Consider the following 12433-nt stretch of genomic DNA (forward strand, 5'->3'; position numbering starts at 1 on the left):
TTTAGTAATAATTTAAAAACAACATCATAAATTTTAATTTTAATAATTTTAGCCAAATGCAACCAAGTATGTTATTAAAACTATTGAGAAAACTTACGGTTGATGTTTCAAATTTATCGGAGTATACTACTGTAGCGCTTAGAGTATGTATTTTTAAATTGAAGTGTTCCATATTAATTTGAAAATCATGTTTAAAAATATATTATATCCGTTAAATCATGTATTATAGTTGTTAACTTTGCATTATGATCGGTGTGCAAAATATTATGGATCAACAGGAGGTCAAGGAATTTATGGAGCATCTAGCGACGAAGAAAAAAGATTAACCATGATGTTATTCAGTAATATATTTGATTCCCTTTCAAAAATGGTATATTTTGTTTTTGTTTAGATCACATAAGATTTATTAACCACCTTTTAATATGTAGGACTATGATCCAGAGCTTTTCGGAAAAGCATTACCTTGCTTATCGGCAATTGGATGTGCTTTACCTCCAGATTATTCATTATCGAAAAATCACGATGATGAATGGTACGGTTCAAAACAGAATATTCAAGGTCCCTCTGATGGACCTTATAACCCACAACCAATAAATACGAATAGGTATTTTATTTAACTAGATATTTAAAGTTTTAAGCATATTGTTTTAATGTTGATTATTTTATTTAGCATTGTTCTTGATAATGACCTGAACTCTATTGTACATAAGTTCTCAGAACATTATCATGATGCATGGGCAAATCGTAAATTGGAAAATGGATGGGTTTATGGAGAACAATTTAATGATGTGAATAAAAGTCATCCTCGACTTAAGCCATACATGATGTTGAGTGAATACGTAAGTTTAAGTTGCTGTTTTAATTTTAAAATAAATAATTATAAAGTCAATTTAACATATTATTTTTGATCTTTATAAATGTTATAATAAATTATCATATTTTTTGAAATAAAAATAGTATTAATGTCAAGTAAATTAATTGTTATATCAATTATATTAGGAAAAAGAACTATATAAAGAACCTGTAAGAGAATCCCTCAAAGCACTACTTGCAATAGGTTGGAGTATTGAACATTCAGAGAACGATGCACCATTGAACAATAGAGGATCTGTTCGACGTCAATCAAAGTCTAATGTATGTAGTTAATACACATCGTCTGTTATAGTGAATAATACAATATTTAATAGGTATAATACATGTTTTAGGAAAACGTAACACCGTTTGACTACCATCCAAATCCCATAGATATGACTAACCTTACACTAACTAGAGAAATGCAAAATATGGCAGAAAGATTGGCAGAGAATTCCCATGATATTTGGGCTAAGAAGAAGAAAGAAGAAGTTATGTTGTGTGGTAAATCTCCAATTATTTTTTTAATGGAATCTTAAATAATGAAAATAATTTTAAATTAGGAGGAGGTATTCATAATCAATTGGTTCCGTATGACTTGCTAACCGATAAAGAAAAGAAAAAAGATCGAGAACGTTCACAAGAGTTCCTTAAGTACTTGCAGTACCAAGGTTATAAATTACACAGGTAGGAACACGATTAAAATCAATAATTTAATTATTATCTGTACTATTAAATCAATGAATTAAATAATTTTATGTTGTCGTTAATTTTTAGACCAAATCGTAATGGAGGACTTTCAGAAGCTGAACAATTGGCTGCTGCATCAACAGGAGAACTTCGATTTTCTTACAGTTTATTAGAAAAATTGATTCATTACATTGACAGAGCGTCTATAAATATGAAACTTTTAAAACCTTCAAGCACATTTAGCAGACGCTCCAGTTTCAAAATATGTACAAGAGATATTAAATTTTTCTCCAAAGTATGCCTGAATTTTATAATCATTACAAAATATACAAAGAATTACACTGTTTCAATTTTAGGTTGTACTACCGTTAGTTGAGAAATATTTTAGCACTCATAGGAATTACTTCATAACGGTTGCAACAGCTTCAAGTGTCTTGGGTGCAGCTTCGTTAAAGGAAAAAGAAATGGTCGCTAGGTAAAGAAATTTTTATAAACGAATATTTTTATATATTTTATGATTTTATAATTATGTTTTATTTTAGTTTATTTTGTAAGTTAGCAAATCTTTTGAGATCTAAATTAATGGCCTTCGGAGCTGATGTCCGTATAACCGTACGATGTCTACAAGTACTTGTTAAAGCTATCGATGCTAAGTAAATTCTAACATTGTCACCAATAACAAAAACATGCGTTGTAATATATTATTTTATGTATATATAGGTCACTTGTGAAAAATTGTCCTGAGTTTATTAGAACTTCAATGCTTACATTTTTCCATAACATTGCTGATGATTTGGAACATACAATTCAAAACTTGCACGACGTATGTACAATAGTTATAAATAAACTATCAATTAATTTTTGATTTTTTTATTAAATTAAATTTTTTATGGTATTCATTAATTTTAGAGTCGTTATTGCTATTTACGAGGAACTCATTTGAAAACATCAACTTCATTATTTTATGTTAATGACGTAATTTTACCAGTTTTATCATCACTTTTTGATCATTTAGCTGCATACGAATATGGAAATGAGCTATTGTGTAAGGAACATCGATACATTTTAATGTTGTTATATTCAACTTAATTCTATTTGTATTTTGTCTAAAATAGTAAATGAAATTCAAGTAGCAGCTTATAAAATGTTGAGCAGTTTATATACGCTTGGTACAGATACATCTTTAACACATGATAGGTATTAAGAATATTTAAAAGAATAAAAATATCCTACTAATAGTTTATTGTAATTTAGAAAATATTTAAAAGTACAGTTAGAAAGACATCGTCCGGCGTTCGGTAGTTGTTTGGGTGCATTTAGTTCAACATTTCCTGTGGCTTTCCTTGAACCTCATTTGAATAAACACAATCAATATTCACTTCTTAATCGATTTGCAGATAGTTCATTGGAAGCTCAAGGTAAATAACATTACAATATTAAACAGATATAATATTTTATAACGAACGACGTGATTTTATTTTATAGATATTATGTCTAGAATGGAAGGCACTATGCCCACTTTAGAAACAATATTAAACGAAGTTGACCAGTTTGTCGAATCAGAAAAAACATATGCAGACGCACCACACATTATTGACGTTATTTTACCATTGTTATGTTCATATTTACCATACTGGTGGGCGCAAGGTCCAGATAACGTTGCTCTTACCACAGGGTAACTATTGCATTACTTAAAACTAAAATTAATCAAATAAAACACCAGTTATATTATTTCAAACAGTTAAATGTAACGGATATTAAATCTATAAATTTTGTTTGGTATATTTAAATTCATATTTCACACAATTATTAAGTTTAATATTATGTATTAATATACAATTTTTTATTTAATATTTAAATGCTCCAAATTATGAAACTTTTTATTTGTTTTCAAATTTTAACTTTGATTTTTAAAAATTGTGTCTGATAATGTTTTAGTTAGATTTATAGCCATTAGTTGTTTTTACAAAAATATATAACATTTCTAAATTTAATTTTTTTTTTTTCATTGGATTTGAAACAAATTATTTAGATAAACTTAAATTATGTCATTTTTTTTATTACTATATCTAACTAATAACATACAATATAAATAAAATATTTTTTACGTTTTTTATAGTTACTCATATTTTAAACTGACTATGTCCATTTTGTTAAATTAAATCAGTTCTACTAGTTTTATGAAAAATATAATAAAAAATTTTATCAAACAAACCGGAATTAATAATTTAGGGTAGGTACCAAAAATGAAACATAACATGACTTAACATTTCTTTTATGGTTATTTAAACTTGTTAATTTACATAATTACCAATTAACTATACGTGTACAACAAATGTTAAAACAATAAATAATATTTTGTGTAAGTTAATAAAACGATATTACTCAATAAATAATCTGTATCAACGTCACAATGTACCTATTTTGCCTATATATTACGCCGTTCTACAGATTATAAAAAAGAACATCTGGAAAGAAGTTGAAAATTTAGTGTTAACTTAATTTTCTACGACATAATACAGTAATTAGTGATATGTACGTACTGTATATACATTATAATATTATTACGTTTTTAATGTAATAGTATTATTGATATACGTAGATCACCAGTTTTCAAAGCTAATTTTCATGTACTTATCTTATAAGAGTTACAACACGCATAATATTAAAATATGCAAATGGAATTTTTATAATTCCTAGATATTTTAATTGATTATAATGATTTAATATTAGATAGATATAAATATTGTAATAGAATAATTTGCACAAATTGTTTAACACTGTATTAATTTCAGTAATCATGTTACAATGGTGACCAGTGAACATATGAACTGTTTATTGAAAAACGTTTTAAAACTAATAAAAAAAAATATTGGGAATGATAATGCCCCTTGGATGACTCAAATAGCAGGTTAGTACTATCAATTAGTAATAACTATAATTATTATCTTTATTTTAATGTGCACAGCTTATGTACTAATAATAATGAATTTCATAATAAATTATAATACTTTAAATACTATTACAGCTTATACGCAGCAAATAATTATTAATTCTTCAGAAGAATTATTAAAAGATCCATTCCTACCACTTGCAGAACGAGTTAAAAAACGTACAGAAACGTTATACCATAAAGAAGAATCGTTAAGAGGATTTATAAAATCATCTACTGATGATACTTCCCAAGTACTTTTTAATCTAAACAAAACTTTATAATTTATTAATTATTAAACATTATTATTTAATTTATTTTTGTAGATAGAAGCACAAATACAAGAAGATTGGCAACTAGTTGTTAGAGATATTTACGCGTTTTACCCACTCCTCATAAAATACGTAGATCTTCAGCGTAATCACTGGTTACGTAATAACATATCAAACGCTGAAGATTTATATAATCACGTTTCTGAAATATTTAACATATGGTCCAAATCTCAATACTTTTTACGTGAAGAACAAAACTTTATTTCTGCGAATGAAATTGACAACATGATACTTATTATGCCAACAGCTACTCGGAGATCGGCTGTTATATCAGAAACATCGTTAGGAGGGTCATCTGGAAAGGTGAAATTCAAAACTTTGTATTTATTCATTTCTATAGCTTAAATTCTACTTGATTTGTTTTTCCTAAACAGAAAAAGAAAAAACACAGGGATAAAAAACGAGACAAAGAAAAAGAAATTCAAGCTTCATTAATGGTTGCTTGTCTTAAACGATTACTGCCAGTTGGTTTAAATTTGTTCGCAGGAAGAGAACAAGAACTAGTTCAACATTGCAAAGATAGATTCTTAAAAGTAAAAACATAAGCATAATTAATAAAAACAAATTAATTCTTTATGTTTATTTGATTATGTCGATTTTAGAAAATGCCAGATTACGATGTAATACAATTTGTCAAAATTCAATTGACATTACCCGATAAACTGGACCCAGCTGATGAAATGTCCTGGCAACATTATTTATATTCCAAATTAGGAAGCAAAAAAGGAAATACTGAAATTAAGCCTCAACAAGTCGACGAGGTCGCGGATAGAATTGTCGCTATGGCTAAAGTTCTTTATGGATTACATATGGTAAATAAAATAATTTGTACAACTATAATTTTTTAAATACATATTATGTCACAGACGTTAGAAAAATTTCATTGGTTACCTAATATAATTAATTGGATATCTAATATTCTCAACAAAAAATACAAACGAATCAATAAAAACGAATTTAGTTAATACTTTTACTCGATTAATTTTTATACCAAATTGTCAAACTGTATATTATCAACCATCTCAGTTAGTGTAGGGTATCAATTAATGCTTAAAATTCAAATAAAGTTCATAGGTAAAATATAGGTACACCAAATATAATAAATCATAAAAATATTTATTGAAGATAAATTTTAATAAACATGCGTTTTAAATGTATTAAAGTACATTATTATTTATAGCCTTATAGGTTTAGTTTATGAAAGAAAAATTATACACCTAAATATTATTATTAAAATAGGTATTGAACTTATAGTTTACTATACATGTGAAAATTGTAAATTTAAAAGTTCGTATGTTTTTAATGGATTTAAAAATAAAGTCAATCTTAAAGCTTTTTTTTCAAAGCAATTGATGTTCAAATTTTTATGAAATAGGATATTCAAACCTATAAATAACGATTTATACTTAACTATTATTATTTCGTTATTATTCAAAGGACTTAAATTATAAAAACTTGAACCTAAGACTTATTATTTTCTACAGACAATTAAATTATATTACAAATCGAAACAATTAAACCTATTTTAAGCTGTTACGTAGAACATTGATAAGTCGAAATTCAAAGGAATGCAATTTTTTCGGCTTATCAATATGTTCGACTTATCAAGTTTTTAGGAAAATATTCGACTTAAAGATTTTTTTAAATGTATGCACGCATCAAAATTTTTAATTATTACGTACTATATACATGCATTTATGTACATACCTATAATTAAAGTGTGTATTGTTACTATTATTATTTTAAAATTATTATTGAAAAATGATGATCAGAAAGGTGACTAAATAATAATTAATTATAAATAGTAAGTATTTTTAAATAACAATGCATTTTTACATTCACTACACAGTACACGTGTAACCGATCAATCATAAATTCGCTAATGACAAAACCGAATGTAGTGACAATAAACCGAATGAGAAACACGATAATAAAAACAATAAACGAGATTAGGTTAAATCATCGGAATGCACAAGCCGATAAGACAAACTATTATAAAAAGTATCTAATAAGTATCCGCCTATATTCGAATCATACAATGTGCGAGTATCTAAATAGTTTTCTTTCGAATAATCAAGGTTTTTGCAAGGGGACAATATTTATTTCAACTTATCAAAGTGTCACTGTAATAAAATATTCATGGTACTCAAATTTAATTCACCCATTACAAAATCTTAGTCAATATCAAGGTACATTTGACGCCTAATATGCAGTGTTTTTTTGATAATAATTGATTTAGGTAAATCAGTTAAAGTTTTTAATCTTTTTTTATTCAAATGCATAATAAAATATGACATTTCCTAACACGAGTTTTAAATTAAGTATTAGTTTATATTTATTTTTATGAAGTGGCTCAATTTTTATTTTTTACTGTAATATTGATGCTATTTTAGGTGAATTTGAAATTTACTAAGTAAAATTATTATTGGGGGAATCACACAGTCTCTAGTCAGCAATTTGTTAGTCACACATTTTATATTTACCATACATAATATATACAAAACTTTTGATTTTTTTAAGTAAGCCGAAATAATTTAGAGCATAATATGGTGAGATAAAAAAATAAAAATATTAACAAATAATAATAATATTAATAATTACTAACAAATATCGTAGAATTAGTACCTACGATTTTTAGTATACAATATTTACTCACTGTCCCTATTAAAATTTACGAACAGTAATTATAAATACGAAAATTACTTTTTTAAATATTATATAATTGTATAATCTATATAATTTTTATCTGTGTCATTATAAATAGATTTTGAGTAATATTCTAGATGCCACTCGTCAAATGATATTAAAGAAAAAATTAAATTAAACATTTAAAATAGTATTAGCGTATTAGCCATTAATGGCTGAATTATCTAAAACCGTGATACAATATAGCATCTTAACATATACTTCAAAGTGGAATTTTTGCATATTTTTACTTTTTATCGTATAATATACTATTTAATTTTTAATATACATATATATATATATATATATATATATATATATATATATATACTAAGAGCTAACATATATAGTATATATTTTATACATAAATACATAATTAAACATAATATCAATTAAAATACAATAATGATTACATTAATGTAATTAATTAAAATTTTCAAACTTTTGAATTCATAAATAAAAATTTAAAAACTAATTAAGTACCTAGGTGCGTAATATATTTAGATAAAATAGTTTTTTTTTATTAAATTATAATTAATAATAATTTAACCGCATTTATTTTATAGATATAGTACTAGTATATTATATATCTTATAATAATTTAACATTGTTAACCTACTCTAACGGACATTAATTATAGAGTAGGTACACAATTTAATAATTTTTTTTTTTTTTTAAACAAATTTTTATATATACAATCTGTATTTACACGTTGTACAATAAGCAAATTAGAAAATTTTTAAATGACGGGAAAGAGAAGTCGTCTAATGGCGGCGTCCCGTAGAACTTAATAGTGATACAATTTAATCCATTGACAAATTGAACTATATAAAATAGTTTTCAATATTTTCATCTTCTTATAATATAATATATATTATCTTAAATAAAATAAGTTATTTATGTATAAAAACGCATGTCTATGCATATATTTTGTTAAACTTAATTGCGAATTAATTTTTATAATTTATACACTGATGTCTAGGTAGATTCAAAGTGAAGTAGTTCAACACAATAACCTAGTTAGTATGTTTTTTTTTTTTTGTTTTGCTAGATTGATCATCCTCAGCTTCAAAGCAAGGCGACTTATCGATCTGTTGTATCGACGCAACGTAAGAGAGCCGTAATTGCTTGTTTCCGACAACTCTCACTCCACGCTTTGACCAGGTCTTTTAGAGGCTTTTAATATTATATAATTCATCCATTGTATATTTTATAGAGCCTATTATTGTTACTGCTTTTGAGTTTTAATTTTTGTATAAAATGAATATTAATATCGGTTTTTATTTGCTTTGTAGTTTAATAAATTAACTAACCATTCAAATAAACAAGTATATTATATAAAAATATATTTTCTATTGAGCCATTTACTAATTTTATGAATACTGTCCTACATTATTTTAGCGATTATTGATTATTATTAATATGAATATATTATTATATTTATCAAATTAATGTATGTTAAGATGCGTACTCGTATGTCATTATATTTAAATTGTGTCACGTCTCTTTGGCTCTAGTCGTGTGTTGTACTGTATTATTGAAGATACCTACCTATACTTACTATCTACAACCTATCTGTTGTTGTCAATTATTATCCTTATATGTCAAGTGATGAAATGATCAGTCAGTGCCGTAGCCAGGTGCACATATCCTCATATTATTTAAGTTCCCCAAATATAAGTATTACAATATTATAATATAAATATATACAATATATCTTATATATCTTATATATAAAATATATATTAATATAGTAATAAACATTTAAATGGAACTTTGTACCTCTTCGAAATACAACCCTGGCTGCAGTACTTATAATATTAATTATTAAAATGTGACGTCGTTTTAATTATATACCTAATTGTGTGTACCTAACATAATTTTTTTGAAATTGTATGCGATATGTAGTTGTCCCACAATAATAACCAATTGCATCGGCTGGGATGGAGAACGATATTATCGGTTGCCAGAAAAAGAGCCGCTATAGCCTGCCTTAGAATGACTCCAATATACTGCATAAAAAGGTACCTCTAACACTCGCTTGGTTTTAATTAAGTACTCAATATCTCTGCTGTGTAAGTTATTAACTATTAGCTTTGGTTCACCAAAATCCTCTTACGTGTGTATTTCCTCAAAGTAATTTTGTATTTAATTATTTATTTTCATACATAGATGTATTATAGTAATACTATAGCACGCATGTACAACAGATATACAGTAGATAATCAATAATCATAAAATTAATGAAAGCGGAAAAATAAACCTAGTATAATAATACAATCAAAATTCTCAAAATTTGAGGTTTTGATATAAATACGAGTATATAATGTGTATACATATATATATACTTACATCATACATGTCATATACGTGTACTAAACCTTTAGTTAAAAGGGTAATAAATATATTTTTTTTATAAAGTTATCTAGAATCTACTGTATACCAAATAATAATATTACATAACAAAAATCATAAAATATAAATGTATATACTTATATTATATTTTTTATTATTTTGCTTCACGTATTTTCATGATTAATTGACTAATAATGCTGTTAACTTGAACTACTTTAATTGTTTAAATGGTTTTAAAATAAAACTTTGGTTATTTAAAAATTTTAGACACCGTGCAGTAAATATATTCGTTCGATCGTTCTATGAACTTTGGCTTCAAGATGAAAATATTGGACAAGAAGTCATGATTGAAGATCTCACAGTCAGTTTCAATTTTAATCAATATTTTCTGTTCTAATACTAAATAGAATTTTTCATTTTAGCAATCATTTGAAGAGGCGGAACTTAAAAAACGTGACAAGGAAGAAGAAGAAGGAATGGCAGATCCATTAAATCAAATGGTTACCACTTTTTGCCGAGGAGCTATGACTGAGAGAAGTGGTGCTTTACAAGAGGACCCTCTTTATATGTCTTATGCTGATATTTTAGCAAAGTAAGTACTTAATTTGTTTGTATTAGTTCAATATAAAGACAGGTTTGACAGAGCTATAGTATAAAATTAGTATAATAATTGATTAAAATACTTAATATTACTACGAAATCATATTTGCTTCAAAAGACAAGGGTTAAAGTTCAATTTAATTTTAAGTACCTAAATAATATGTAATAGCATTCATGTCGGAGCTTTAACTCGTTTTAGATTTTATTTTATCACTTCAGTTAATATAATTTTGTATAATTTTTTGCTATAGATCTTGTGGTGAAGAAGAAGAAGAAGGTAATAACGAAGAAGAAGGTTCAAATGGTAACGGAGAAGAAGAAGGCGGTGCTTCTATTCACGTAAAGTGTCTATATTTATGTTTTAAACTTTATAGTACTTATTGATGATGTCTTTAATATAATATTACACATAGGAGCAAGAAATGGAAAAACAAAAACTGTTGTTTCACCAAGCTCGATTGGCTAACCGTGGTGTCGCAGAAATGGTTTTATTGCACATATCAGCTTGTAAAGGTATACCTAGCGAAATGGTTATGAAAACGCTTCAATTGGGAATCGCAGTTCTACGTGGCGGTAATTTAGACATTCAAATGGTAATTATAGTTGAAAATTATTATGCATTTTTATTTTCAATAGTAAAATAATTATTTAACATAAATTATTCTCGTTAAAAACATTTCTTGTTGAATATAATTATATAACTTTTAAATAATAGTATTTTTTAATAGGGTATGTTAAATCATTTAAAAGAAAAGAAGGATGTTGGATTTTTTACTTCAGTTGCTGGTTTAATGAACTCTTGCAGGTACTATTATCAAAATAAAAAAATGTATATCTATAATGATTTATTTTACTTTTATTTTTTAGCGTTCTTGATTTGGACGCTTTTGAAAGAAATACCAAAGCGGAGGGTTTGGGAGTAGGATCGGAAGGTGCTGCTGGTGAAAAAAATATGCACGATGCAGAGTTTACGTGTACTCTATTTAGATTTATTCAATTAACCTGTGAAGGACATAACTTAGGTATAAAACAAGTATTTTGTTTTATAAAATGATTCTTAAAAGTTTACAATTTATTTTTTAGAATGGCAAAATTATTTAAGAACACAAGCAGGAAATACTACAACTGTAAATGTTGTAATTTGTACTGTGGATTATTTACTTAGGCTTCAGGTATGGAGATATGTTTAAATTTAATAGCGCAATATTAATCAATTTGTGATTGACATGATTTCAGGAATCTATAATGGATTTTTATTGGCACTATTCAAGCAAAGAGTTAATCGATCCAGCAGGAAAAGCAAATTTCTTCAAAGCAATCGGAGTCGCCAGCCAAGTGTTTAATACACTATCCGAAGTAATTCAAGGACCATGTACTCAAAATCAACAGGCCCTAGCTCATTCAAGGCTGTGGGATGCTGTTGGAGGGTTTTTGTTTTTGTTTTCCCATATGCAAGATAAATTATCGAAACATTCTAGTCAAGTAGATTTACTAAAAGAACTTTTGAATTTGCAAAAAGATATGATAACGATGATGCTGTCTATGTTAGAAGGTAATTATAAAGAAAACATATTTGGCTTAACTATCAGAATGATAATAATAAATTAAAGAACTAAAGAAAACTAGGTTTTGTTTTTTATAACTTAAGTCGATTATCTACGTAGATAATTAATAAAAATGTATTATTTTAAAAACTTAAATTTTACACCTAAGTTTATTTAAAAAATATTTTTTTTATAATAATAGAGTACGTAAATATATTAAAATAACTATTGAATATTTAATTGTTATTTAAAAAAAATATTATGCTTTCTAATAAAAATTTAAAAATAAATATTTTTTTATTTCTACTTACAATAAAAATAAAATTGTTATTTTTCTGTTTTTTCAAATTATACCAGTCTAAAAATGTTGTGTGATAAAAAAACATGTATAATATATTTCTTAATAGTGAATTTATATCGAAAACCTAAATGATTATACTGGA

At 25.9% G+C, this 12433-nt stretch overlaps 1 protein-coding gene across 1 annotated transcript in view; it reads left to right on the plus strand.

Annotated features, from left to right (window-relative positions):
• The window catches only part of LOC112599468 (ryanodine receptor), a 55490-nt gene that overhangs the window by 27703 nt on the left and 15354 nt on the right, over window positions 1-12433 (plus strand). The window contains exons 51-79 of the mRNA XM_025346386.1: window positions 53-143; window positions 230-370; window positions 429-604; window positions 671-839; window positions 1000-1134; window positions 1206-1356; window positions 1416-1539; window positions 1630-1837; window positions 1899-2017; window positions 2085-2195; window positions 2263-2365; window positions 2452-2587; window positions 2658-2739; window positions 2797-2960; window positions 3028-3217; window positions 4338-4453; window positions 4571-4728; window positions 4801-5109; window positions 5181-5339; window positions 5409-5618; window positions 8543-8655; window positions 10114-10207; window positions 10269-10438; window positions 10698-10785; window positions 10860-11039; window positions 11175-11251; window positions 11314-11468; window positions 11530-11618; window positions 11683-11998. Of these exons, the coding sequence (XP_025202171.1) occupies window positions 53-143; window positions 230-370; window positions 429-604; window positions 671-839; window positions 1000-1134; window positions 1206-1356; window positions 1416-1539; window positions 1630-1837; window positions 1899-2017; window positions 2085-2195; window positions 2263-2365; window positions 2452-2587; window positions 2658-2739; window positions 2797-2960; window positions 3028-3217; window positions 4338-4453; window positions 4571-4728; window positions 4801-5109; window positions 5181-5339; window positions 5409-5618; window positions 8543-8655; window positions 10114-10207; window positions 10269-10438; window positions 10698-10785; window positions 10860-11039; window positions 11175-11251; window positions 11314-11468; window positions 11530-11618; window positions 11683-11998 (4334 nt within the window). The remainder of the gene's footprint in view (window positions 1-52; window positions 144-229; window positions 371-428; window positions 605-670; window positions 840-999; window positions 1135-1205; window positions 1357-1415; window positions 1540-1629; window positions 1838-1898; window positions 2018-2084; window positions 2196-2262; window positions 2366-2451; window positions 2588-2657; window positions 2740-2796; window positions 2961-3027; window positions 3218-4337; window positions 4454-4570; window positions 4729-4800; window positions 5110-5180; window positions 5340-5408; window positions 5619-8542; window positions 8656-10113; window positions 10208-10268; window positions 10439-10697; window positions 10786-10859; window positions 11040-11174; window positions 11252-11313; window positions 11469-11529; window positions 11619-11682; window positions 11999-12433) is intronic.

This window comes from Melanaphis sacchari, unplaced genomic scaffold (genome assembly GCF_002803265.2).
Source record: "Melanaphis sacchari strain LSU unplaced genomic scaffold, SCAv2.0 Contig51_pilon_pilon, whole genome shotgun sequence".
NCBI lineage: Eukaryota > Metazoa > Arthropoda > Insecta > Hemiptera > Aphididae > Melanaphis > Melanaphis sacchari.